General features: G+C 35.5%; 1 protein-coding gene across 2 annotated transcripts; it reads right to left on the reverse strand.

Annotated features, from left to right (window-relative positions):
- Nucleotides 1-5,257: 5,257 nt before the first annotated feature.
- On the reverse strand, nt 5,258-24,242 carry LOC130729067 (uncharacterized). 2 transcript variants are annotated; one of them, XM_057580690.1, is made up of 28 exons: nt 23,725-24,242; nt 23,463-23,623; nt 23,025-23,090; nt 21,932-22,049; nt 21,719-21,828; nt 21,518-21,613; nt 20,859-20,982; nt 19,704-19,771; nt 19,198-19,284; nt 17,749-17,901; nt 17,530-17,625; nt 16,104-16,163; nt 15,883-16,001; nt 15,672-15,759; nt 14,695-14,799; nt 14,477-14,578; nt 14,338-14,390; nt 14,184-14,247; nt 12,568-12,702; nt 11,692-11,804; nt 11,515-11,608; nt 10,713-10,932; nt 9,640-9,770; nt 7,887-8,033; nt 7,610-7,738; nt 7,177-7,275; nt 6,869-6,907; nt 5,258-6,199 (listed from the first exon to the last, which is right to left on the reverse strand). In XM_057580690.1, exons 1-28 carry the CDS (start codon nt 23,960-23,962, stop codon nt 6,062-6,064), a joined length of 3,153 nt encoding a protein of 1,050 aa, XP_057436673.1. In that variant the 5' UTR covers nt 23,963-24,242; the 3' UTR covers nt 5,258-6,061. The 2 variants fall into 2 exon arrangements, with proteins under 2 accessions (XP_057436673.1, XP_057436672.1); XM_057580689.1 differs by having other exon boundaries at nt 14,477-14,581.
- Nucleotides 24,243-25,853: the final 1,611 nt, after the last annotated feature.

The following is a 25,853-nucleotide window of genomic DNA, read 5'->3' on the forward strand; positions in this document are numbered from 1 at the left end:
ATGAAAAATTGCAATTTCATCCCTCAAATTTATGGAAAATAATTAGTAGACATAACCTGGGGCTGAGAAGAAAGCTTAGAATTCGAGAAATCCGATTCAATCCAAACAAAACTGAAAAATTGATAAAAAATTAAAGTTCAATTAAACTGAAAATTGAAAAAAAAAACCAAATTGTTTCACTGGATCAGATTTCAAATTTGATTTTCATAACCGAATCAATCCAATCCAAACGAACATTTACAAATATGTATTGTTTTATTGGTATCTATATCATATCATTCATTTTTACATATTTACGTCCTTATATGTTTATTATATGACACGTGCATATTTATAAAAATATATTTGAATAAAAGACTCTCATACATCAAAGTGAACAATTATATCATAAATTTTAAAAAATATTAACTATTTTATAATCTTTTTTTGGGTACTTCGGGCTAAGGCCTCAAAGAGATGACGCTGAAAACGTCAGCCAACAAAAGTAAACTCATACCTCCTAAAGGTTGCTCCACAACCATGAAAGCTTCATCCTGAAAAGGGTCATGCTTAGCCAAGAAATCTTCACACGCATTATCTTATCTTAAAACATGATGCATCACCACATGCCAAGATCTCCCAAGAATCTCCTTAATGCCCTAAACCAGCGAAGCATGCAGATGAATCGCAACAGGCATATAATGCACAAGTTTCATTGTATCCATAAAGTCCGAATGACAATTAACAAAGAACCAACCTTGATCCCAAACAACGGTCAATGCATGAAAAATTGCAAGCAACTCAAGACGTAAAATACAAGAATCATCAATGAAGTCATAAAACCCACCCAACCATTGACTTTATTATAATCCATGGATGTTAAACTGATGCTATAAATTACATATTATTTTTTTTACAAAATAATTTATATATTGTTGTACTTATTATTTAATCTACATTTCTAATATTTATACACTATAATATTAATGGAGAAAAAATTAAACAAACACTAAAAAATCCAATCAAATTCAAACTGCTATAGATTGGATTAGATTGGTCCAGATTTAAATTTTGAGACAAATTTATTGAATGATAAAATTATAAAACTGATTAGATTATATCAGATGATTTTTTTTATAGTGTTATTTAGTAAGAAAGTTTTTAGGTAAGAAATGCAAGAAGAGACGAATGTACCAATAATTTGTTGGTACGAGTAGAAACGACTCCGATCTTTTAAGCATGTGTTCCTAGATTCAATCACTATATCCACATGTAGGGACGGATCTATGTTATAGGATATGGGGGCATTTGCCGCCACCAATTTTTGGATGTTTCCTTAATATTATTTGTTGTTTGTATTATTTTCCTTAAAAAAATTATTTTCTTACTACTATATGTGTTATTTGCCCACACTACTTATTTATATGTATGTGAGTATGTATATTGCCTCCACAACTCAAACTTTATGGATCCGTCACTGTCCACATGTATGAAAAAACACGGCTGAGAGGGGTCCTACTTTGATGTCTGATAATATTTAGGAGATTAATCTCTTATCTAAATGATACACTCGAAAAGTAAAATGAAGAGATAAATGTTTCTCTTAACATAAAATACTAAAATAAAACAAAAGGATACATGAGTCGGAAATCAAGGCAGGTTCATATAATAATTAAGTATTATATGTAACATTTTTTTTGGTAGAAATATTCTATTATACTACTATGTAACATCTAAATATTATTTGGTTATGAAAATGCAAAATTAAAACAAAGGATGAGTCGGAAATCAAGCCAGGTTCATATAGACATATAGTTATTAAAATATTATACGTAACATCTTTTTTTGTTAGAAATATTATATTATATGTAACATGTAAATACTGATATGATTTGGAATTTTTTCTTTAATCTATAAACGAAGTATACTGGAAAAGAAAGTGATCAAGTACATGAGTTAGCCTTTCTTGATGGCTTTGAGAAAGGGGAATTGAAAACTAGTCAATTGTAGAATCGAGACACAATACATTGTCAAATTATGATAAAATTTACCATGCACCAAACTTCGAAACCACTAATTTAATCATAACTAATATAAGTTTGAATGAACAAAAACTTGATGAATGAATACTTCAATAATCATTCTTGGTGAGCATATAGATAAGGAAATTGATATACACAACAACTTTCGGTACGACAACATACGAATGTATTACAAAAGAAATTTCTGATTTCTTCTCATTCCATCCATTCCATTTGTTTCCATTAAGTTTCATCATGTTTTGAGCAATACAAACAGTTAATCCTTCCCTCCATCCATTTCATTCCCCTTCACCCCACCCCCTTCTCACAATCTAAACAAAGCCTTGTATGGTACTTGATAAAACATCAGTGCTTTTTATAAAGAATAAACATTTAGTTGACAAATGAACTTAATTGTTGGACAAATATTTATAATTTAGTATGTGGCCAGAACATAATAAAACATATTGTTATGTATTTTTTGTTTCTTTCAGCACCCTTCTAATTATGAAATCAACATACACAATCTTTTTTTAGTTTAAGCCGCATGTATTTTCACCGAGACAATCGTTACAATCATTTAAATATGTCCAATTTATTATATTTTAAAAATATGTCCAATTTATATAAAATAAAATATGCATGCCACACGTTCTATTGTATTCTAAATGTTGTATGGTATATTCTAACTTATTTAATCATTAAGCAATGCCTTAGTATATTTTGCGTTTCAAATACATATATGTTAAGTTGTTAACCTCAGGCTAGTAAAATAGGGTTAACTATCAGATTGGTCCCTGTCTTTGTGTCGCCGTCTGAGGTAAGTCCCTCCCCGAAAAATTTATTGTATTTGGTCCTCGTGTTTGAAAAACTTTTGGAGCGGGTCCTCGCCGGAGGGCGGAGCTCCGGCGAGTGCTTAAATGGCATGCTGACTGTGTTAATGAAGCTGATGTGGAATTAAAAATAATAATAAAAAATAAAAATAAAATACACATCATAAATTTTAATTTAATTAACAAAATAAAAACTAATTAACAAATCTAACCCAAAAATTAATTAACAAAATCAATTTTCCCCCGATTAACCCCAAATCATCTTCATCAAAACCAAATCTAGCTCATCTTCATCAAAACCAAACTCATGTTCATCTGCAGACCCAAATCAGAAATTTTCCCCAAATCACACCCATGTTCATCAAAACCAGAAATTTTCATCAAATCCCTACCATACCCAAATCCCCACCAGACCCATTTTTCCCAAATTCGTACCAAACCTAGAAATTGCACCTGCAGGCAAGCAGTGAAGCAACCCACCTTCTCACAAGTCACCCAAAACTCAACGAAGCCATAGCGATCCACACAACCACCGCACCGCCATGTCCCTCGACCTCCGCACAACCCAGCCTCACCCAACCTCAACCCTCACCCACCTGCAACCTCACCCTCAAACCCTCACCCACAAACTGCAAACCCCAAACCCCAACCCGCAACCTCACCGCCAAACCCCAACCTACATCATCACCCTCACCTGCAATCGGAACCAAGACCAAAACCCCAACCCCCACCCCAACCGAAATACCCACCACAATCTAAGTTTGGATATGAGTTATGAGAGAAGGAGAAGAAGTAAAACATGGAGGCCAGACCCAGAAGTACCCAGAACATGGATCGGCAACCAAGGATCAAACAACCACCTTCAAACCACCAAGGAGAAGAAGAAAAGCAAGGAAGCAAGATCCAGAAGAACCCAAACCAAACAACCACTTGGTGTTGCTGTGAATCGAAGGCCGAGAAAGAGGTTGAGGCCTCTGTCACGGTGCTAAGAGGAAGAGGAGAGGTTGAGGGTTCATCACTTCTCTTCAACTTGCTCAATCTTCTCTTTCGATTGGCTTTCAATTTGGCTCAATCTCCTTTTTTATTTTTGAATCTATACGCAGATGCAGGTTCTTCTTTCAACTAATTTTTTCTCTTTATTGTCATATGGTGTGTTGCTTTTGGCCATGTTTCTGTTCAGATTTTTGAGGATTTGATTTGATTATAATAAACCCTTTGAATGGGAAAATATGTGTAAAGATGTGAGTTGTAGAACGTGGATCTGTGTAACAATGAAGAAGAAGAATCAAAGATGATATTTTAACAGAATTGAAATCAGGATTAGGAGAATTGGGGTTTTTAATTTTCTACTTAATAAGTTTAATTTTAATTAATTAATTTGGGTAATTTGGATTTTTAATTTTATTAATTTAATTTAATTTTATGATGTGTAATTTATTTTTTATTTATTTTTAAAATCCACATAAGCATTTTTATCCCAGTCAACATGCCATTTAAGCACTCGCCGGAGCTCCACCTCCGGCGAGGACCCGCTCCAAAAGTTTTTCAAAAACGAGGACCAAATGCAATAAATTTTTCGGGGAGGGACTTACCTCAGACGACGACACAAAGACAGGGATCAATCTGATAGTTAACCCAGTAAAATACTAACAAATATTTCGAAATGTTTATTTGGATACCTTTAACAACACAAAGGGACAGATAAAAACATCTCTTAGTAAGTAATTACTTGCCTTTTCGAACATTTTGAACGAAAAGCAAATAAATTTTGTTGTAAAATTTGATGAACTATAGGACGAAGGTGAACACGGACAAGTCTTTGCTAAGAAGTAAGAATAAACTCACTCGGATTGAATAGACCATTCCCACTTAAGAATATTCATCACAATTGTTGCATACCATTGGCTTTAGCCAAGTGATTTAGTTACTCACAATAAAATAGAAAATGAAAACAGATCTTAGAGAAGCTACGAGAGATAAAAGTGCGGACTCCTCTCTATCTCTAGCTTCCAAATTGCATACGTTAAGTTTACACGACCTAAATCTTGATCTAACTCGATGAGAAAACGAGAAGGAATGGATAAATTCAGTAGAAAATGATAAACCTGTGTCCTTAGTGACATATTCAATTTGTTTTTTCCTTAGCGTGAAGTTTTTGTTATTTAACTAATGAGAGAGATGGCATGCATAGAAAACGTAATCAAAGGTGAAGTAGAGACAACTATGAATTGACACCAATGGGGGTAGAAGTAGAACAATCACCAGGGTGTCAGGGTGTTCGAAGACATAGCTGAACTGTGGTGCATAAAAAGTGAGCAGAATACCATAACGGATGCGTCATTGCATGGTCGAGCCATACCTCAGGACCTGAATCTTAACTCCATAGATACTATGACAGAGTAGGTAAAAATGAAAAAAACAATCTGAATCTGGAAGCGTTCTATTATAAAATTCATGGTGTTCTTTAATTACAAATCAAGCTATAATTAACTATCCAAGAGTTAACTGACATATAACAGATATGTAGTTGATCACCAAAGAATAACAAATCAGTAAGGTACGCTACATTTCTACAAGTCCACCCAATCACTGAACCAACCCCCAAAAAAAAAAAAACACAAACTCTTAATAATGAAGTCGGTTAATAAACAATATTTGAAGAAAGATTTAAAATGGCAGCAAAATGATTGAGAATACAGTATGAACCTTTTGTCTATGATTCTATCCCCATCTAAACACTTTCTTCCGCTATTTCTTTATCTTTACTAGTTTTCAGAGTACAAAGACATTGATATCGCAAAACATCAAATAACTAGCAAGTTTCTAAACCAATATGATGGATAATAATGTACATGCATTCCAAGAAAGAATATATCTAAACCGATCACTCTACTCTACATTTTAGGTGGTCCCCAATTCATCCCTCCCCTAATTTTCTTATCCATGTAACCACTTCCTTAAATGTTCAAAATCTTCCTTGTCATTCCTGAGCTTTAAATCACTGAAATCTGGGTACGGTACCACAAGTAACTTGACCTTCCACACTCCATGAACCATAATTACAAAGAATACATTTCTTTCACATAAGACCAAAATGAAGAAATCGCAAGAGGTCGCTTCTTCCAAAATAGGTTTCCAGGATGCCACCAAATCGGGGGGAAGGAGATTATCCAAAAAGACAATATACAAACACCAAATTATTCTCATTTTACTCTATATTATTTTGGATTATTTGGCACGGAATTCATGCCGAAAAATGGTGAGGTTTTGAGTAAACTTATCCCTGGTTTTTGAATCTAAGCTCAGGGTAACATCTGCCATAAGCTTATCAAAACAAAGAGAGAGCCGCTGATGCTGATCCATTGGCTGCAAAAGATAACAAGCCTGAGTTTAACAACAACTATGTGGTGGAAAAGTAAAAACATAAACCCAGGTTCGTACAACCCAAATACATGTAAGACATTATAACAGTTACAAAAACAGAATCATTATAGGCTTCAATTAGCAAGTTATTGACACTATTTTGATGCAATGTCAAGTAAATAATTTGTTGCATTATGTTAGGGTTCTAAATATTATTGTGCCTGGAGTGAATGGGCCTATTTGATTTAGGGCTTGGGTTGATTTTATCTTTTGTTATTTGCTTTGGGTATTGAGTTGGGCCTATGTTGGGCCAGAGTTATTTGCTTAGTAGGGTTAGTTTATTATAAATAAGAGTACTCCCCTTTTTTACCTTGTGGCTGCTGTTAGGGTTTTCTAAATCCTAACATATTATCAACAGACACTCTGAATCCTCCCATGTGAGCATTTCATATGACAAGATATATGTGAAGAGCGAATAGTCAGGGCCCTATTAGTGAAATATATCTAGGATATTCATATCTACTTCTTACTATGAAAAACTCAAATGACAGGATCCATTCACCCAGCCATACATCCTCAACATTATTATTTACCTGATCTGTGATCCAGATCACAATACAACTGTTAAAATTCTATAATCCAACTTTGAAGTTAGTGTGAGAAGCAAAATACCTGTGATGACAAGATTTGAGCTTTCAAATCAGAGTATATCTGCAAGTAAATGAAAACTCCCAGTTTGAGAAATGCCAAATAAGAATCAAATGGAGTATGGCTTGCATTGTGTGTTACTAATCAGTCTATATGTGCATATATTTATACTGTGTACAGGGTTAATTACAGGACGATTCAACACCTGAAATTTAAAATGAACCACTAACTTTAATTGAAATATATCTGACACAGTAACAGTCAACTTCAAGTTGGAGCATCTAGCAATAAACTAAATGAGAATTGGAAAAGGATTTATGAGGTCCATTTACCTGCTCATTAATGAGTATCAAGCTCAACATTGGCCTGCTCAGACTCCATTGGTTGCCACAGTCTTCAAACAATATGATCTCAAAGAGGGTCTTCAAGATCTAGGCATGCAAACAAGAGACACCCAAGTCACATAACCTCACAAAAAGGGTCCCTCACTCCCAGTTTCACAGGAAGAAAATAATAATAAGATAAGCATCATTATTACACTAAAATGGTAGTTTTGCCTTCTGAAACTAGGAGGGATTTCAGAACAAATTATGCACACAAAATCTCAAATCAGCCACTAAGTGAGTAAACCAAACATATTAGCATCATCTACAGCAGAGCTTTCCAGATTCAGTATAAATAATTTTATAAGACTTTCAGAGGAAACATTTTTTTTTAATTATAACAGACTAGTGTGCAGTAAAGTGAAAAATATGTATAATATACCTCTGGAAACAGATTTGGACACTCTGCAATGTGACGAGCCAAATTGACAGACGCTGGTAAATTTGGAGCCTCTCCCATAGTGATGTTGTTAAAATAGAAAGCAGCCAAATTATCAACAGCAGATGCACACTGTAATCAGAAATTGGAAAAAGAGTTGGAAAAAGGTACAGCCTCAAGAAACCAAATACATAATACCCACAGTGACAGAATCATCTGAAAAAATACTAGGAAAAATTGTGATTGAGTACGGAAGATACATATGAGATGTTGCCATAACCTGCGATGAGATACTTGTATCCAAGCCTTTAAGCCCTGATTCCAGGGAGCCAACTATATGCATAAAGGTGTTTGTGGCCAAGTTCAATATGAAAGTGATGTGACTGTTGAACAAAACCTCCAAGAATGCAAAATAAGCCCTTGTTAGCTGCATAAAAGCAAAAGCTGAGTCAGCTTTACCTAATCATTATTTGGTAACCCTGCAGAAAACTAGTCTGATACATAATTCAGGCACTAGATAAATGATAAACGAATAATGTTGTCTTCACACCTCTCTTTGAGGTGGAAAGAGGTGGAAGGATGAGAGAGATAGGAAGAAAAGAAAAAGTAAGAGAGAGAAAGTATGAGATGTGATAGATGATAAGAGGAGAGAGATAGAAATAAAAATGAGTGGAAATGAACTGTATAAAAAATAAGGTGTGAACATATCATTGTTGGCACCAATTGGTTTCGAAGAATGGACAATGTCTTCTCATTACAGGCATGGTCTGTCTCTCTCTCAACACACACACATACCTCAAAAAGATATAACGAAGTTGACTAATATATCATAAAAAAATGGTGTGACAATTTGAAATGAAACATGCTTCAGTAAGTCCCACATCCAATCCTGATTATAGCCCTTTCTTATCTTCTGAGTTTTACATGTTCTACATTGATACACTTGTGATGCACTGATGATATATGATTTTTTTGTCGAGGCATAACATGTCAACTTATTATATGGAACATGTTTATGGGTTTTGTTGAAATTGCTGTGAGTATAAGGCAGATAGGCAGCAGGGGAGAGGGAAGTAAAAAGAAAGGAAGCAGATAACTTGGCAAGTAATGGAGGATGTCTTGATTGGGGATTGACTGAAACTTAAACTAGCAGTGATTTGTGGGAGTCAACATAAGTGGTATTCCGCAAAAGAGACTGAAACAAAAGGGAGGAGCAGAGAGAGAGAGAGAGTGCACCATCGAAGCATTGGAAATAACACTTGAATGAAATATTCTGATTGATTATACCATGAAACAGAGTACAATATATATACAAGAGTAATCTCATAAGTTTAGGGAAAGAAATCACCTAAAATAAGAAAAGAATCTATCTATCCAAATTAAGGTAATAAAGATGGATCAGGATCCTCTCAATTGTAAAAAAACTTGACCATGTCAAGTTTCTTTAATTATTAAACTCACCAAAATCAATGGTGAGATGATGAAAGTTGACATGGTCAAGTTTTTTTACAATTGAGAGGATTCTATTCTATCCAATAAGGACTAGGATAGAATTCCAGCATGTGCATACATCTAACTAATGAAGAATGAAAACACAACCGAAACATAAACATCAATCTAATGAGTAAATTTTATATCAATTAACAGAAAATATAATTTCAGGGGTGCCTTAGTGACACAGTTGGAGTTGCTTCCATGTGAATTAGAGGTCATAAGTTCGAATTGTGGAATCAGCCTCTGTAAATGTAAGGTAAAGCTGCCAAAAATCCGACTCTTCCCTAGATCCCGCCAAGGAGGGCTTTAAGAACCAGGTTGCCCAAAAAGAAAATATAATTTATATAATACATAAATGCATTATACAAATACATAAAGTTTAATGACTACTTAGCTGAGGTTTTCATAGACAATCTAACACAGGTAACAAAAAGATGGTAATATGTGCAATCGTTTTTACTTTTATATCCTTATTATGATAGAAAATTGAATTCGAAGAACAAAGAGAGTAACATAATAATCGATACAAGTTTGCATACCTTACGATAAGCCAATATATCAGACAATGGAATTGACAGTGTCATCTTTAGAGCAGCATCTAGTGCATCAGATAGAGCTCTATCACCATAAAGTTCAAAGACACCGAAGTTGACATAATTTCCTGCAAGGGCTGTGACAAATACAATTTCGCTAGTACATTAATTACATATACGAATCAATAGGGTTATGAAAATGAACCCTTATCAATTATCATAATACAAATCTACACCAAATATGCTAAAACTGCCACCACAGAAATTTTAATATAGCCTTCGCCACCAAATTATATTTTTGCACAGAACATCGAAGAAACTATTTTGAGTTTTTGGCATCTCAAACTTGATAATATAGATTAGACACAGGTGCTTCATCCTAGTATACATGTGATATTGTATATTAACCTGAAAAAATATGGTTTTCTGAGCTTGATGTTTTTTGAGTCAAGAAACCTCCTGAGCCCCATGTTATACTTGGAAAAAACTCAGGAAGATTCTAGGTTTCGAGTTTGAAATTTTTCAGTCTCAATTCTACTCCATTCTTGACACTTCCAAGTTCTAATAAACTAAAAGGCAATCCTTCACCCCTCTTGATTTAGCTTTTATGGTTGAGTTAGGCCTACTCCGTTCCAATTTCTTTTTTGGGTGACTGAAGCTTTAAATAAATAACTATGAAAAAAAAAATCTTGCTCAGTGCTGAACGAAACATAAATATCATCTTGCACAAATTACATTGGCCTCGCTCAATACCTAAGTCTACAGCCTTCAAAATCTTGACTCTTCTCATCATATTGTTATCATCAGACAAAAATTCATGAATAGAGAAAGGGGTTTCAATGTATAAGTGGAGGGCAAGTAAAATTCCAACTGTAGTCAAGCACTTAACTCAGTCCCTGGCACCCTAATAAATAACCAGCCACAATTCAATAGAAGATGATCTACAAGAAGTCATATAAACTAAAAGTCTAAAACTACCATGAATACATTCTACCCATACTTGCTATCGCAAAAGAACCACACTTAGCACCAAATCATGCTACATGAATAAAAAGAACCAAACAGGGCTAGGACTTCACCTCTTGACAGTATTGTTAAACAAATCCATATTCCTTTGTACTTGTGTGTATATACATCAGCAACATTTGGAAGAGACAAAATTCTAGATCCATAAGCAACAATCAGTTTACTGACTTCCCGGAAGAGGAGTATGCCATTTGGAGAAGAAGAATCAAATGTCAAACGTTGAGCTTTATTTAGCACAAACTCCGCCATGAACTTCAACAGCGGAGTGGTAACCTGCAAAACCAAGCAGCAACAGATGGGGAAAGAGAAACAAACATTAGAGCATATGTATCGAAAGCAATTACACATGTAAAGCACAAAGTGCATTTGAAAAGGGGAAAATCAGTATCGACATACTTATTGATGGAATTTCAATCACGGTCGTTATCAAAAGTCAAAAGCACAATAGAAAGATGAAGATACATAATTGTAAACGAAGAAAGCTCAGCAAGAGGATGTGCAAAGGAACCTCAACTTTTACATATATAACCAAGATAAGAATTATCTTTATCTCAAAACAAACTCTTCCAAAAGTTTAAGCTATTAGGTAAAGGCTTGGAAATGGTTTTTATATCTAACAAACCCTCTCACAAGAGCCATTTGGAATAGAACAATCAGCAAGACACAAGCCCATCCTACTATGAGCTAAAATTAAACTTTTGAGTTACAAGACAAGGTGTCAAGGATCAAACTCCCACCCACTTATTATAGAAATTTAATACCACGTTAAGAACCAACTTCCTTACTCATATATCCAACACTCTACAACTAATAAAGTAAGAGTTTAATAAATGACAATGTAAAGACGTCCATTACCTCTGGGTTATCTGTCCAATGTGAGATGCCTTTTAAGAGTAGAGGCATGTGTGCAGGATACAACCAATCAAATAGAAAGCCATAAGTTCGACGGCTAAGAAATACAAATATGAAAAACAGGGAGGTCAGTTAACTGCCTTTCTCAGCTTGAATAACAGAAACAGCACAAGTACCAACCTATTTGTGGCCATTGCGATTCCTCTAAGGTCCCTCATCAAGCCAACAAGGGCATCCTTTACAGCATCAGTTCGAAACACTGAATCCGATGTTGATTCCAAACTGAGGAAAACCTAAAACAGAGGGAGAAAATATGCTGACTACAACCAAAACCAACAGATTAACCCACCAGTTATAAGAAAAAGCCATCTAGATGCCATAGTTAACACAATAGAATAAACAAAAAATTACTATTTCTTATATCTATCACCAAACAATGACATGGCAGGTTTTACAAAAAGCTAATTATAAGCAAACTTATGTAAAATTATACTCTTTTTGAGGAAATAGAAACAATGAAGAAAGAAACATGTCCCTCAAACAGATTAGGTAAAAAACATAAAACCAAAATGAAAGAAACCTTGTCAGAATATACATTGTTTATGCTGTGTGTGTGTGTTCTAAATGTGTGATCTCTAGGCTGTAGAGTAGAATGGCCTAAGTCAGATTGCTGATGTAATAAAGTTAAGTGGTTAGGCGGTTAGGTGCTGAGCTGTGTGTGTGTGTGTGTGTGTGTGTGTGTGTGAGAGAGAGAGAGAGAGAGAGAAACTCGAGCAATATTCTGAACACTTAGATTCTGTATTTCAATATTGACAGAAATTGTTAGTAACTGCTAACTGAAGCTTATCTAACCTAACAGACTTAACTGTGTTATAGATACGGACTTAGACAGCCAAGATAATGTTCATACACTAACTCCCTGACATGCAGAACATAGAATACACTCATATTGATGAAACTAGTAATGTAAATATTTAATTAATTGCACAATAGTCTGCATTAATCAGTAGAGGATGGGATGAAAAATTACTAAATATCGAGACAGTGGTAGAATACCTGTTGGAGTGGATCCATTGAAGATTTAAATCTCACAGGGCTATCTTCCATGAATATCAACCCACCAATAGTGTAATAGAAAGTCGTTCTGCTGCGAGAGCATCTCTTTGAATCCAAAAATGGAAAATGTTCCCTCTGTTCAGTACAAAAAGATTAGAACAATCAAATTGAGGAATCTATTTCTTTGAAAAGAAATGTGGAAACACAGGGGGGGGGGGTGGTTCCCCCATCTTCACAAAAAAGAGAAAGGAAGGGAAACCAACATTGCTGTCCATTCTCAGAAATCGATTTATATCATCCCTTATTTTAGAAATAGAACTTCATTTGAAAGAGCAGAACAGCTAAAAGGAGGGGGCAATCCACCAAATCAGTGAGTGCAAGGTAATTTACAAAGTAAAAATTGCAAAGAGGCTACCCAGTCTCTTCATATATTTGAAAGGAAACTCCCTTGAGACAAACATTTACGGAAATCCATAGAGGCGCAAAAAAATAACAGTCTCAAAATATGTTTGAGAAGCAGAGAGGTTTGCCATTTCACTTCTATTAAATGCACCATGAGGACAGTAAACTGTAGGGAAAGTTTCAGCCTAATTTTTTCCAAAGCCCATAAACCAAACCAGCAAAAAAATGTTCCAAATAGGACACGTTCTATGTCTGGATTCTGGATTAGCAAGAAGCTTACAAAATGAAATTACAACCTGAAGGGATTTTAGCTCAGTAGCTTCCCTGTGAGTTAGGTCTCTATGAAAGTGAAAACCCAAAGACAAGGGATACGATTATGAAGTGTTAATGGATAATTATATCATATGAATAGGAAATAAGGACCAACGAAAGAGACTCGACCATCCATAACTACATTATTTTTTGAGCAATTTCTATCATATTGGAACATGAATAGTTGAATAGTAATTCGTAGGAAACTCATCTCAGTAGCTGGTTCAATACCATATAATCAGGTTCCAAATTCTGAATCTCTTAATAACCAGCTATTTATTACAAATAATAACTTAACAATGAATAACTGAGAAGTGAACACAATAGGGCCAATCCTGATCCACAAGAGTGTTAGAATTTAATATAAGTGATTAGAACATCAGCCACATACTTCCACCACAGAACCTTAAGGCACTGAAGGCTATGGGTGTGTGTCTTTTTAACTAATATACTATTGTCCACTTGTTTATTTATACAATGTGGGACTTCTTTGAGTCACACTTGTGTTACTCTAATACTCCCCCTTCAAGTGGGACTCCATTTTATTTCTTCCTTCTTGCCTGACCTTGTACTCATTTGTTTGAGTCTCAGAGGCCTTACGGCTTGCTTCTTGACTGGGGCTGTACTCAAGTGGAACGTCATTAGGTGTTAGACTTTTGTTTCTTTGTCCAAGTCTCAAAGGCCCAACGTCTTGCTTCTTGTCTGGGCTTGTACTCAAGCGGAACATCACCATGTTAGAATTATAAGTCACATCCACACACAACAAAACCTTAAGGCAATGGGTGTCTGTGTCCTTTAACTTATACTATTGTACACTTGTTTATTTATACAATGTGGGACTTCTTTGAGTCACTTGTGTTACTCTATTAGAGAGAGAAGAGAAAAAAAGAAAGAGATTGTACCGTATGATTGGCAACAATAAATTTCACCGTGTCCAACTTCATAAGAAGCTTTCCAGTCATGTACCTGTTGCAAGAGAAATCAGGAAATTTGGGTGGATTATCCCAAAACAAAAATAAAAAGGTAGTTGTACTCATAAATCTCACAAAAACTAACCCAGAGGCAAGCTCCAAGAACAAATTTAAGGTGTGATCAATGACCTCTTCACTCTGAAATTAGCACAAATACCACTAGCGGGTTTAACACAGAAAAGAATTTGTAAAAGAGAAAACAAGAACAACAAACTAAAACTAACCTCCGTGTAGCACTTAAGGTTGGTTGCAATCTTTCCAACAATCACATTCAAAAGTAATAGATGATCATGAAGGCCTAGAAGCTCAGATAACCGGGCATATAACTGCTGCAGCATAAAATAAACAACTATAAATGATAAAAATATATGTATGAACATGAAAATTAAATTAAATTCAGGTTTGTTAAGCCTTTTTATCAATAATAGAAACAGTATAGTACCTTAGAAGAATGAATGGCCTGATCTCCAACATAAGACTTCCGGAAATTCTGAAAGAAAGTAAGAATTGCCCTATCGAGTCTTTGTTTGCCTATTTCGCCATATCTCTGTCAAATTCCAATAATAAGAACACATAAGCAATATATTCTTCCAAAGCCAACAGCTGGCTAAATTTATCATTAAAACAAAAGCAAGAAAGTACTAGAGTAACAATACTGTTAGGGACCAATGTAAAAAGAAAGAATGGGCGCTGTATACTAGGAGAAATAGAGAAAATATTAATCAAATGGTGAATAAGTGAGAATAGGGAGTAAGTGGGTCAAGGTGGCATATATAGGGAATAAGTGGGGTACCCCTCTGTTAGAGAAGGGGGACACTTATGTTCATTCTTTGTAATATATCTATAATTTCAGAGAGAGAGGGAGAGAGTTAGGGAATTCCCTTTGCAAGAAGAAGTCTGAGGCTTCTTAGTTTCTTCAAAGAAACCTAACAAACACAAATGAGAGAAGAGAGAGATTTCCATCTCACGTTGCAAGAAGAGAAAAATATTAGGTCTGAGAGATCCCCTAAAGACCAAGTGGTCTCCGCCAATCGCATATGGACTAATCAGGCAAAATGAGATAGATATAACTATGAAATATAATATTGTATCCGTTTACAAGTCTATTATTTTTTTATTATTAATTATGAATGTATTTAATGTTGGGCAATTTTGTATTTTTGATCATTTAAGTGTGAAGTATAAGCTATTTATCTTGGATTTATAATCTTCTGCATAGTGATCACCCCGCTATCTGCTATAGCGCTTTTCGGATCAGCCATTCTGTGCTGCATTTTGGGATTGATAACTGTCTTTAATTGAAGTCTATAGCGATACTAATTTATAGCTTTAGGGAGTAAAGTATCTAAAAGAAAGAAGAAGAAAAAAAGATAATCTGTGCCTCAAGCCAAGCAAAAACTATTGCATGTGCTGGTATACCTGACTATGTACTCCACTGTCAGTTACATTAATCAACTGCAAAACTCGAGCTGAAATTTCAGCATCTAGCACTTCCTGGGATTCCACACTGCATGTAGAAATATTGCAGGAAAATAAGACTACAGCAAGTTCACGTGTTTATGAACACTGCAAAAAACCTTTCTGATAATCCACAACATTCCAATAGATACAAGGTAAAAGCCAATTTTACCTACAACCAGCACATTGTTTTATCTTAAGAATTGCAGCAATGATATGAACAATCCAAGCAAGTTTGTCTTCAATCACTGCGAGGTCGCTGTTATCACTAACCTGTAATCTGGCTCTTTCCTATTCCAGTCAAGTGAAATCAGTCAAAAATCGATTAGTAACTCCTTCCAAGAAATACGTACAAAAGTTAAAATGGTAATTCAGTGAAAGTCATAACCACACCGTGTATATTTGCAGGACTGGCTCCATTATGTTTATTATAAATAAACTACTGCTCTCATACTGCAGAATGAATATAAAGATATAAGAGTTAAACAACCAACACAGTTCAAAAAATTGCAGCAGAATTGCAGAAATCAATACGAGTTTCCTACATTGAAAGCAGGATTATCTTTTGAAATTGAAGTACAGATAATAAGTAACAAAAGTAATATCTATCCCTATTCCTTTATTAGATTGTATCTCTATTGTTGCAGGATTACAATGTAGTTAGCATTATTGTACATTAGAAAAAATATCCTACTTAACAAGGCAGCACATGATAAGAGAAAAAATAAATAAAAAAGCCTTATCATAGAAGCAGGACACCCCCAATTTTTCAGCAAAGAGTATATTTACAGGTATTGATCTAAACTGTGGAGAGTTCTTAAATCTTGCAACTTCAGTTTTGTACCTGTACGTCATGTTGGGGGTGATTTTGAGGAAAATCCCGGGCTATTTCTTATATATGATTCAGATTATGAATTCAAAAGGGTGTCTCATTTTTCATTGGGAGGTCAAACAGTATCCACCAAATTACTCATCTTTATTTCAGATTCCAATTAGGTTGTTCAGTAGATTAGAAAGAAAGGAGAGGATCAATTAGTTTGATTGTTGTGCACGCACATATGAGGGAAGATTCTGGATCATGGTATTGGTAATTTGGTGCCGGAAAGCATTGCTTTAGTTGATTAAATGTTTCTTCCTTGCGGCACAATGCTGTAAATAGTACTCTCTAGTTTAAATCATGGCAGCTCACTATAATCCTAGGAAGTTCATTTCAGGTGAACGTGTCCCTTTTAGATCACTAGCTTAGTTTAGAAAAAGGTTAATCCCTATCAAAGGATCTCGTTTACTATCTCTCTTATCTACCTGTTCCCAAGTCTAAGCGTCAAGAAAGTTGAAGTTTGAGCATTTATGTATTCAAACTATTGTTGTCAGGAATTTGAGTGACAGATTAATCTGCAATCACGTTATCTTGTGCTTAATTCTGTCAGATGTCATTTAATCCAGGAATAAAGATTGGGATACTTGATTCAACTGGTGTTATTTTGTAAGACCTTGCGCTTTTTGACTAATTCTTGAAGTGGAGGAAAAAATCCTTCTTAAAACCCATTCTGGCTCCACAGTTCCCACTAAGATCAAATCTTTTATTTTGACGGAGAGCGCCTACTTAATATGATTATATTAATTATTCATTTCATTTTAAACAAGTACAGGAGCTATAAAGCAGTTTTGAATCAAATTCCCTAAATGTTTTAGCTTTGTCTTCTGCTGCTGCTTTTTTTTATACAGTCCTTAGGAATCCAGCAGAGGTAGTCCTTACCTGCAAATAGATTTCTTCTTTCCTCAAAAAGAGAATAACGATGATATAAAATATATATGATACCTGAAATCTGCAGAGGTAAGGAAAGCAATCTAATTGATCCTGAAGAAGTTCAGCATTATCTAAGGGGTTTTCAGAAAGATCATCAGGTAATCCAGCCTGTAAAAAATAGACAGAAGAAATTATATTTCTTACAGCCATCTCACCAACAGCAGTGTTGAGTTAAATAATAGAAAGTGGAAAGCAATATTAAGCAAAGCACGCATGAATAATTGGAAATACCTGAACAGAGTTGAATCTTGATGTGATAAAACTTTCAGTAATCTTAGGAACAAATTCATCCAGTAAGCTCGGTGCATCACCTTTCAAATATGGAACAGAAGACACCAATCTGGACCACAGCCCTAACAGGTAGTACACACTATTGCTGGCCCACTGACAAGAAGTTATCAACTAAATCAATCTTCACATCAAACTTGCAAATAACCTCAGTTGAAATTTTGACAACTCATGAAATTTATCTTATTGAAATTGTGACAGGATTCCATCCAGAATTTTGTTTTCAAATGGGAAGGTGACAGTGCCATTATCCCAAAGATAAGGCTTAAATAGACAGTGTGAATTTCGAACCGTGAACGTTGTCAAGATCGAGATCCTATCCAGGATAGAGAGAGGGATGACAAATTGTAAAATGTAGGATCATTACAGGAATCATAAGATCAAACTAAAAATATTAATTATATTTTTATATAAATATGACAATAATATAATATAAGTAAATAAGATAAAGCTCCTCAAGATTGAGGTTGCCTCTAAAGTGAGCATATAAGAAATAATTAATCATTGATTAAATTTAAGTACAATATATTTTTAACCCATAAAAAATCCAATGGTATATACACCATTTCTCACTTCACAGACAAACTCAATTCAAAGGAGCTTTATGCATAATAATATTTATCTACAAGGTAGAATTCTATTATTAATACCCAATATCTATTTTATTTTACATTTGATAGTAAATATGAAAATAAAAGGAAATGAAAGTAAATAGGAGAGAGAAACCAAAGATACACAGTGGAAGCTATATTTCAAAAAAGTCCCTGAACGAAGTCCAACTTGTGGGTTCAGAAACATTAAAAAAATAACTGAACTGGAACAGCAACTGAATTGGAGATATGGGCTTCAGCTGAACACGAAATAGACCTGAGACGGTTGATGTCCTGGTCTTTCAACCTTCACCTGCACATTATGAACCGGAGGGGCTGAAAATCATTAAGATAGCAGAGAGGAGAGCTCCAACTTGAGGGGCTCCTGCATCTAGACCACTAAGAGATGACAAAGACAAAGATGAAGAGTTTTGCGAGACAGATCTGGAAGGGTTTTGAAAAAGAAATAGGGCATGCATTTCTAACAGGCTTGGGTGAATGTGACAACTAGAATAGGTGAAAGGAAGAGAATCACAGATTTTTTGCACCCTGGTCAGGCAACTGGACCTGTTACCATAGTACGTCCAGAGCTCAGGATGAACTGCTTTTCCCACAATTTTGTGAGCAAAATTAGTGATTTCACCACGGTCACACACACCGAACCGTAATCTAGGTGCAATTCAGCACAGAAAAGGGTGTGAAGCTCTGCATGATCCTCAAGTCAGATCACGATCTTGACAACACTGTCCATGATTCATCATGTATTCTCTGGAAATTTCTTAAAAGTGACACAATAGTTCACCTGCCATGATTGCAAAGATTTGAGAGTGAACTCTGCAACCAAGCGTATCCAATCACTGTAGCCTTCCACATTAACAAGCTCTGACAACTGCAGCATATTACAAATTTAGGTAAAGAGTTCAAGCTAGTTGCAGAAAGCAGGTAACTACAAACCAAAAGATGTTCTAAAGAAATAAACTACAGAATATGTAAATGTTCGCAATACTCCCAAATTTTAGAAACAGTGGCAAAGACAAGGTCATTATAAAAATTACTGTCAATCTGTGATTTCACTCCCTTTGACTCTTAGTGCGATGTGTAATAAAAGCTTAAGAGTTAAGACCCCTCGAGATTTAAAGTGGCAATTTGTGTGATGCACACAGTGCCCACCTAACTTCTAAGCCAAAGTATGTACCTAGCTTCCGCCCCAAGAAGCCCATGCCTTCTTATGTTTGCCGTATCACTACTAAGTGAAATAAAAGACAGTAGACAGGCTACAAAAGGAGAAAGAATTATACAAAAATCTACCTGATAGTTCACTCTGAACCGACCAAGAAGACGGCAAAACTCATGATAATTATCATGATCTGCAAGACCTGCTTTTTCAACACAGTCAAGAATCCAAATTATAATGCATGGCATCAAACCAACAAACAAAACGAAATGAAAAATAAAGAATAAACATATTGCTTTAAATATAGATCATATGTGCATGACTGGCTCATGTTTATGTGTAATGTTTTTCTTCATAACAGTTGTGCGGCATAATTACTATAAATATTAATTCTCTTAATTTTTATACGTTTTTCCGTTATTTCCTATAATTATGAGAGATTTGATTGATACAGATTTTATTAGATATTATTTCTTTCTAACCCTTAACTAGGAAGATTAGATATATATTGTAATCATCCGATGTATTTTTCACCATAAAATAATATTCAAGCTCTTCCCTTTATTTTCATGTCGGTATTTAAGCCTATATGACCAAGTAGTCCGGAACTTGATACTTGTTGCCACTGTTATCTTAATAAAAAGTTGAGTTTCAGCAAAAGGTAGGTGTACCTTTGCATTGTCCATACAAGAGCCAATAAACCCAAAGGCCCTCATATGAGGGACCATGTTAGATATATATTATAAAACCATCCATGTCTCTTCACACAACAACTTAACATTTTTCTTTGCTAAACGTAGAGCTTTACCTGAGATTCCATTGATCTTATAATAGATTTTCATTGATCTTAAACTCAACTAATATATTTCCGAACTAGTGACTGATATGAGACAACCACAGTCTAGCCCAATTTAACCAATGAACAAAACCTCAACTGAGTTGAATAAGAACTCCCCCTAGTTACCAGACAATCTGTAGATACAATTTTTAGGTTGGAAATATCATTTCCTATATGGACAGGTGATGATGACTGATTTGTTGAAGAGGCGGAAAGATCAAACAACCCAAGGCCGAGATAAATTTCCAAGATGAGAAATGCATGCATAAAAACTAGAAGAGAGGGAGGGAGGGAGAGAAATTCTGTTTTTCTAAAGCAATTCATAATAAATATGTAACATGGATCACCAAAAAAAAAACTAACAAATTTTTACACAAATAATAATGAAAGATAATGTTTCCAGTTAGCCATTACAATACAAAACAAGAGAAGATGTAACAAGCTACAACACCTTGCCCTGTTTGCAGGATGACTTTGGTTCCTGTCATTAAATGGGCCAAGAACTTGGAACGGGCTGCCTCATTTGTAAACAAAGAACGTCTTACAGACGCTAGTCGCACCAAGCACTCTAATGCCTGGAAAGGAAAATAAATATTCAGAATAAACATTAACCAATCATCAGTCAAGAACGCCTTACTTAATTTGTAAACTTTCTAAATGAACAAAATAAACCAATAAAAGAAGAAACTGTCAACTAGTAGACGTGATAATATCAAATCAGAAAATATTCAAGAGAACACACTTTATTGCTGCACTATTTAATCATGCAACAGTATTTTATTGTGGTACTCAATTTTCACACAATAAATAACATGAGAAAAGGAGAGAAATAGGTAATGTTGTTTAATCACAGTTCTCCACATAATGTGTTGCTCTAAATCAGAAAAAACAGTTACTTTAGAGTTTAATTGCCTAGGAGCCATTCATTAACATGTATAGTTTTCTGAAATTAAGGGGGCACAACACGTGTCAAAAATGAACGGCTAGGTAAGATGCAAGTAGTAGAGGATCCCCAAGACCCAACACTAATTCAAATTCTTATAGTTAATTACTAAACACCAAAATCTGACTGTAAACTAAACAATTGAAGAAACAAATGCATGTCCAGACCTCCTTCGATAGAGGGGGCTTTGAAATGGCATAGTAATCAAAAAATATTTGAAGCGTTGAAGAATCCTCCAAAACTGACTTCCAGGGTGTTGGAATCTGCAAACCGGCATATTACAAAGATAATAACTGAACCCATACGAAGGAATTACGGTAAGACTTCCACAAATTATAATTTAAAACAAAATCAAAACAAGCAGAAACCTGAACTGTGCCAAACTCATCTGAACTTTCATCAACAGAGGTCCCCACAAAATCAAATGACAAACATTTCAAAGAAAGAGAAAGTGCCAATTCTTGCAATTGATTGACAGCTGCAAATTATGCAATCTCAACTCTCAGAATAACGATCAGCAAACAGTAATAGACACAATACTAAATAGGCGAAAATTTTAAAGCAAGAGATAGCCATTTTACCATCATTCTTCAACTGAACCAATGATGTTAAAGATATCTGAAATATTTGAAAAAGAGATTGGTCCCTAAAGGAGCAAGCAACCCTTCGATGATTTGTTGCAGGCAAACCAGCATTAGCCTGAGGCAGGATTTATGAAATAAGAAAAGACTTAAGCACAATAACAGAAGTATAAAGGCAACTTTGTAACAAGTTCGAAACAAAATTAGCTTTTCTATTTTTTTTTAAAAAACCTCACTCCAAAAAAAAGCATCAGCAACCAACAAAATTATTTAAATTGCATAAACATTGAAGGGAAGGGAGTGGCAAAAATTTCAACAATGATCTCATGACAATATGTCCGCACATCAACCAATGCTTTAAACTCATTGTATAATGAAGTACAATGGAAAAAATATATATTAACCACAAACATGTGGTAGCCCCTCAGCTCTATCCAGAAAATAACATTCAAATAGATACTGCATTTTGGACACCGTTAGGAAGGCAAAACAAAATTTCAGGGGCAAGAAATCTACATCCCAGAAGTTCTAAGAGTTTAGAAAAAGCTTGGCTACAGGAATCTCAAGAATCTTTCCCCAACCAAAGACACCAAAGTCTAGCAAACAGAACATAGTTCCATACATTAAACGGTCATACAAACATGTTTAAAAATACAACCAATAAAACTTCTTATTGATTTAAAAAATAAATTATCAGTGAGGAGCGAATATTTTTTAATAAAAAAGCACATGAAGAGTACAAAATCTATGGATAAGACATCCTCGAAGAGAGATAGACTAAGATGAAAATATTAAGACAGCTTCCCCATCTCATTATCAGAAATCTCCAAGTGCTATGTGAAGGAATCTTTGATCTGTTTGTTTAACACAACTTCCAACTTCCAATAGAAACAACAAAACCAAACCCCCAGCCCATCCACAGTATGTATCATCAAGCCATGCTTTTACGTTATTGAAAGAATTCAACTATCAGATCATTGGAATATAGACAGGCACACAAAGCACAGATCTAATCAATATGATAAATCTTCCATCAGTAGAGATATCCTCTCCAGCACCAAACATATTCAAGTAGACCAAGTTAATAACTAACCTGGTTCATCTCAGAGATAAGCTGATTTAATATCTTCAATCCAATTCCATAATGACCTGGCGAAGCCTGGATTCCCAACAAAATTGAGCAAAATGTCCCACAAACATTAGTTTACCAAATTGGATGGTACTAAATGATAAAATTGATCTCCATTTAACCTAATAGGATTTTTAAAATGCAGAAACTAAAGTAACTACTAAGTGATAAAATATAATAGAACACGCCATAAGATGATCTACAATTGACTGCTGCTGGGGGAAACAGAGGATAAACTATATGATGTTGCTGTAATTTAATGCAAACAAAACACCATTGCCATTGTTCAGTTTGAGTCTAGTAAATTAGCTTTCAGTATGAGATGATCTTTTATATTTGATTAACATGGCACAAATCCTTTTCCTATAGCAGCAATCCAGTAATAGATGCACTTGACATCACCTGACTCAAGAAGTTCATAGATTCTTTGACCAGGTCGCGAAATCGATCATCATCAAACCATCCAAATTTCGTGAGTCGACACAGAAGTTGGATCAAAGAAGCAGTCACAAAAGGCTGCAACTCAGGTCCTCTAGTCGCTAGGTAGTTGATGAGGTAGGTCCCTGACATACATTGCCAAGAAAACCATGAATTCCAGCAATTTGAATCACTGAAGATTGAAGAAGAAGCCAGAAAAGAAAAGAAAAAGAAAAACAAGTGTTACATATATCAAGGCGAAGTTTCAAAGCGAGGCTGTGATCGGTGACTTGTTTCAACAAACTAGAACTAGCTAGCATCAAGGCATAGGGAGTCAAAGCATGATCGAGAATGTATTGGCATTGGGAAATGTATTCAGTGTTCATTGAGAAGCATTTCAACGTGTTCTCGGCATGAGCACGTTCCACCGAGTCCTGTGAATTGTACAGCCTCTCACACAATGCTTCTAGCTGTGCCAACTCCATCGTTGTTCTTCAATCAATCTCAGATAGCGCACCGCACTTGGTATGATTAGGGTTGCGGTGGTGATGATGAGGGTGGGAGGTTCCGCCGGCAACCGCGAGACGGTGGCGATGGTGTTATCGGAATCAGAGTTGAGGGGAGTTATGGTTCAACTGATCAAATCGCATTGGCAATAGAGAAGAAGTGAAATTCCTTGTTCTTGATCTCTATCTAGGTTTTCTCAAATTCCATTTTTCTCTTGATTGGGAGGATTTTTTTGTTTTCCACTTGTCTCAGAAATGCGTCATCGTCAAAAACTATTTAAATATATACTTTGCATTTTTTCCTTTTATTGAAAAGCCGAATTTTGAGGATTTAGGTATCAATAATGTTTGGTTTACAGTCTGGCTTTTGTGGGAAGCAAGTTAGACTTTCATAAAGATGAGAGTACAAATTTAAATGTCGAAAAACACATCAGTTGAGAAAGGAAAGAGACTTTCTTCTTAAGAAAGCAAGATGGTCAGTGGGCAATGGATCAGCTATCAACATCTGGAATCATAATTGGACAGCTGCTTGAGCAAACCTAAAGTCATTCCAAACTAGTGCATACACTAAGGTAGTGAGATATCTTACAAACTCCCCTAAGCACCACAAAGGGCAGTGACAAGTTATTATGGTCGTATACCAACTATGGGGACTACACTATCAGGTCGGGCTACCACATGGCTGAGGAACCTTCTACCTCTGTTACTATGCCTAAGGAATTCTTGAACTCCATTTGGAAAGCAGACGCACCTCAGAAAGTGAAAATGTTTATGTGGAAGGCATGCCACAACTCACTAGCACTAAAGGAAAAATGCTCAAGAGAAGATTTATGCAGAGCCCGCAATGCCTCGTATGTGCCCAAACCCCAGAATCCACAAAACATGCTTTCCTCCATTGCCCCTGGACCATACCTATTTGGTTTGGGTCTCAGCTTCAATGGGATCCTGGAATACGGCAGACAATGAGACTTGACTCTTGGCTACTTGGAGAAAAAATTTCCTTGAGAAACAAACAGATGTTGTCCTCAATCAATGCAATTCTTTGACACATATGGAAAGGTAGAAATGAGTGGGTATTCTAAGAAATCATGTCGGGTTTTCTAAACACTCTCAAGATAGCACAAATCTTCCAAACAGAATGCATTTCTGCAGAAACATAGCACACAAAGAACATGAGGAATCATGATGATGAAGTCTATGGGAGAAACAGACCTACCTTATGGCAACCACCACCACAGGGAATCACCAAAATCAACATAGATGCGGGCTGGAGCCAATGATCCCTTAACCATAACATCGCAGTGATCGCAAGAGACCGCCAAGGGACAACCTTTAATTGGATCTGCTAAGCTCATTCGGGCTCCTTCCCCACTCGTAGCAGAGGCAATAACACTAAGATAGGCTGCAACTCTAGCTCATAACTTACAGTGGATGCATGTCCTATTTGAATCAGACAACAAGACCTTAATTGAAGCATGCAAGGGTAGTAAGGAAGTCATGGAAATCCACAACATCGTTAAGGACATTAGGGAACTCACAAAAAACATGATGTGTAAGAGTTTCAATTGGGCCCCTAGATCCTGCAACACGAGACAACACACAACATAACATATATGTGCATGAAAGGGGAACTTCAATGTAATTGGTTTTTCAAGCTCTCGCCAGCAATGAGAAGAGCCCTGGTAAGGGATGCCATGCTTGCCCGGGATGAAGGGTTGACTGGCAGCAACTCCCAGTTCCCTATGGATCAGTGACATTAGGCTAGTATGGAAGCAGTGCTCCATTGATTCTGCCTTGGTTGCAGGTTTGAACCTGTGTAGAACCATGTGGAACTGTTTTTCTCTATAGCTTTCTAACATAATTCTGTTTG

The sequence above is a fragment of the Lotus japonicus genome, chromosome 1, assembly GCF_012489685.1.
Source record: "Lotus japonicus ecotype B-129 chromosome 1, LjGifu_v1.2".
Lineage (NCBI taxonomy): Eukaryota > Viridiplantae > Streptophyta > Magnoliopsida > Fabales > Fabaceae > Lotus > Lotus japonicus.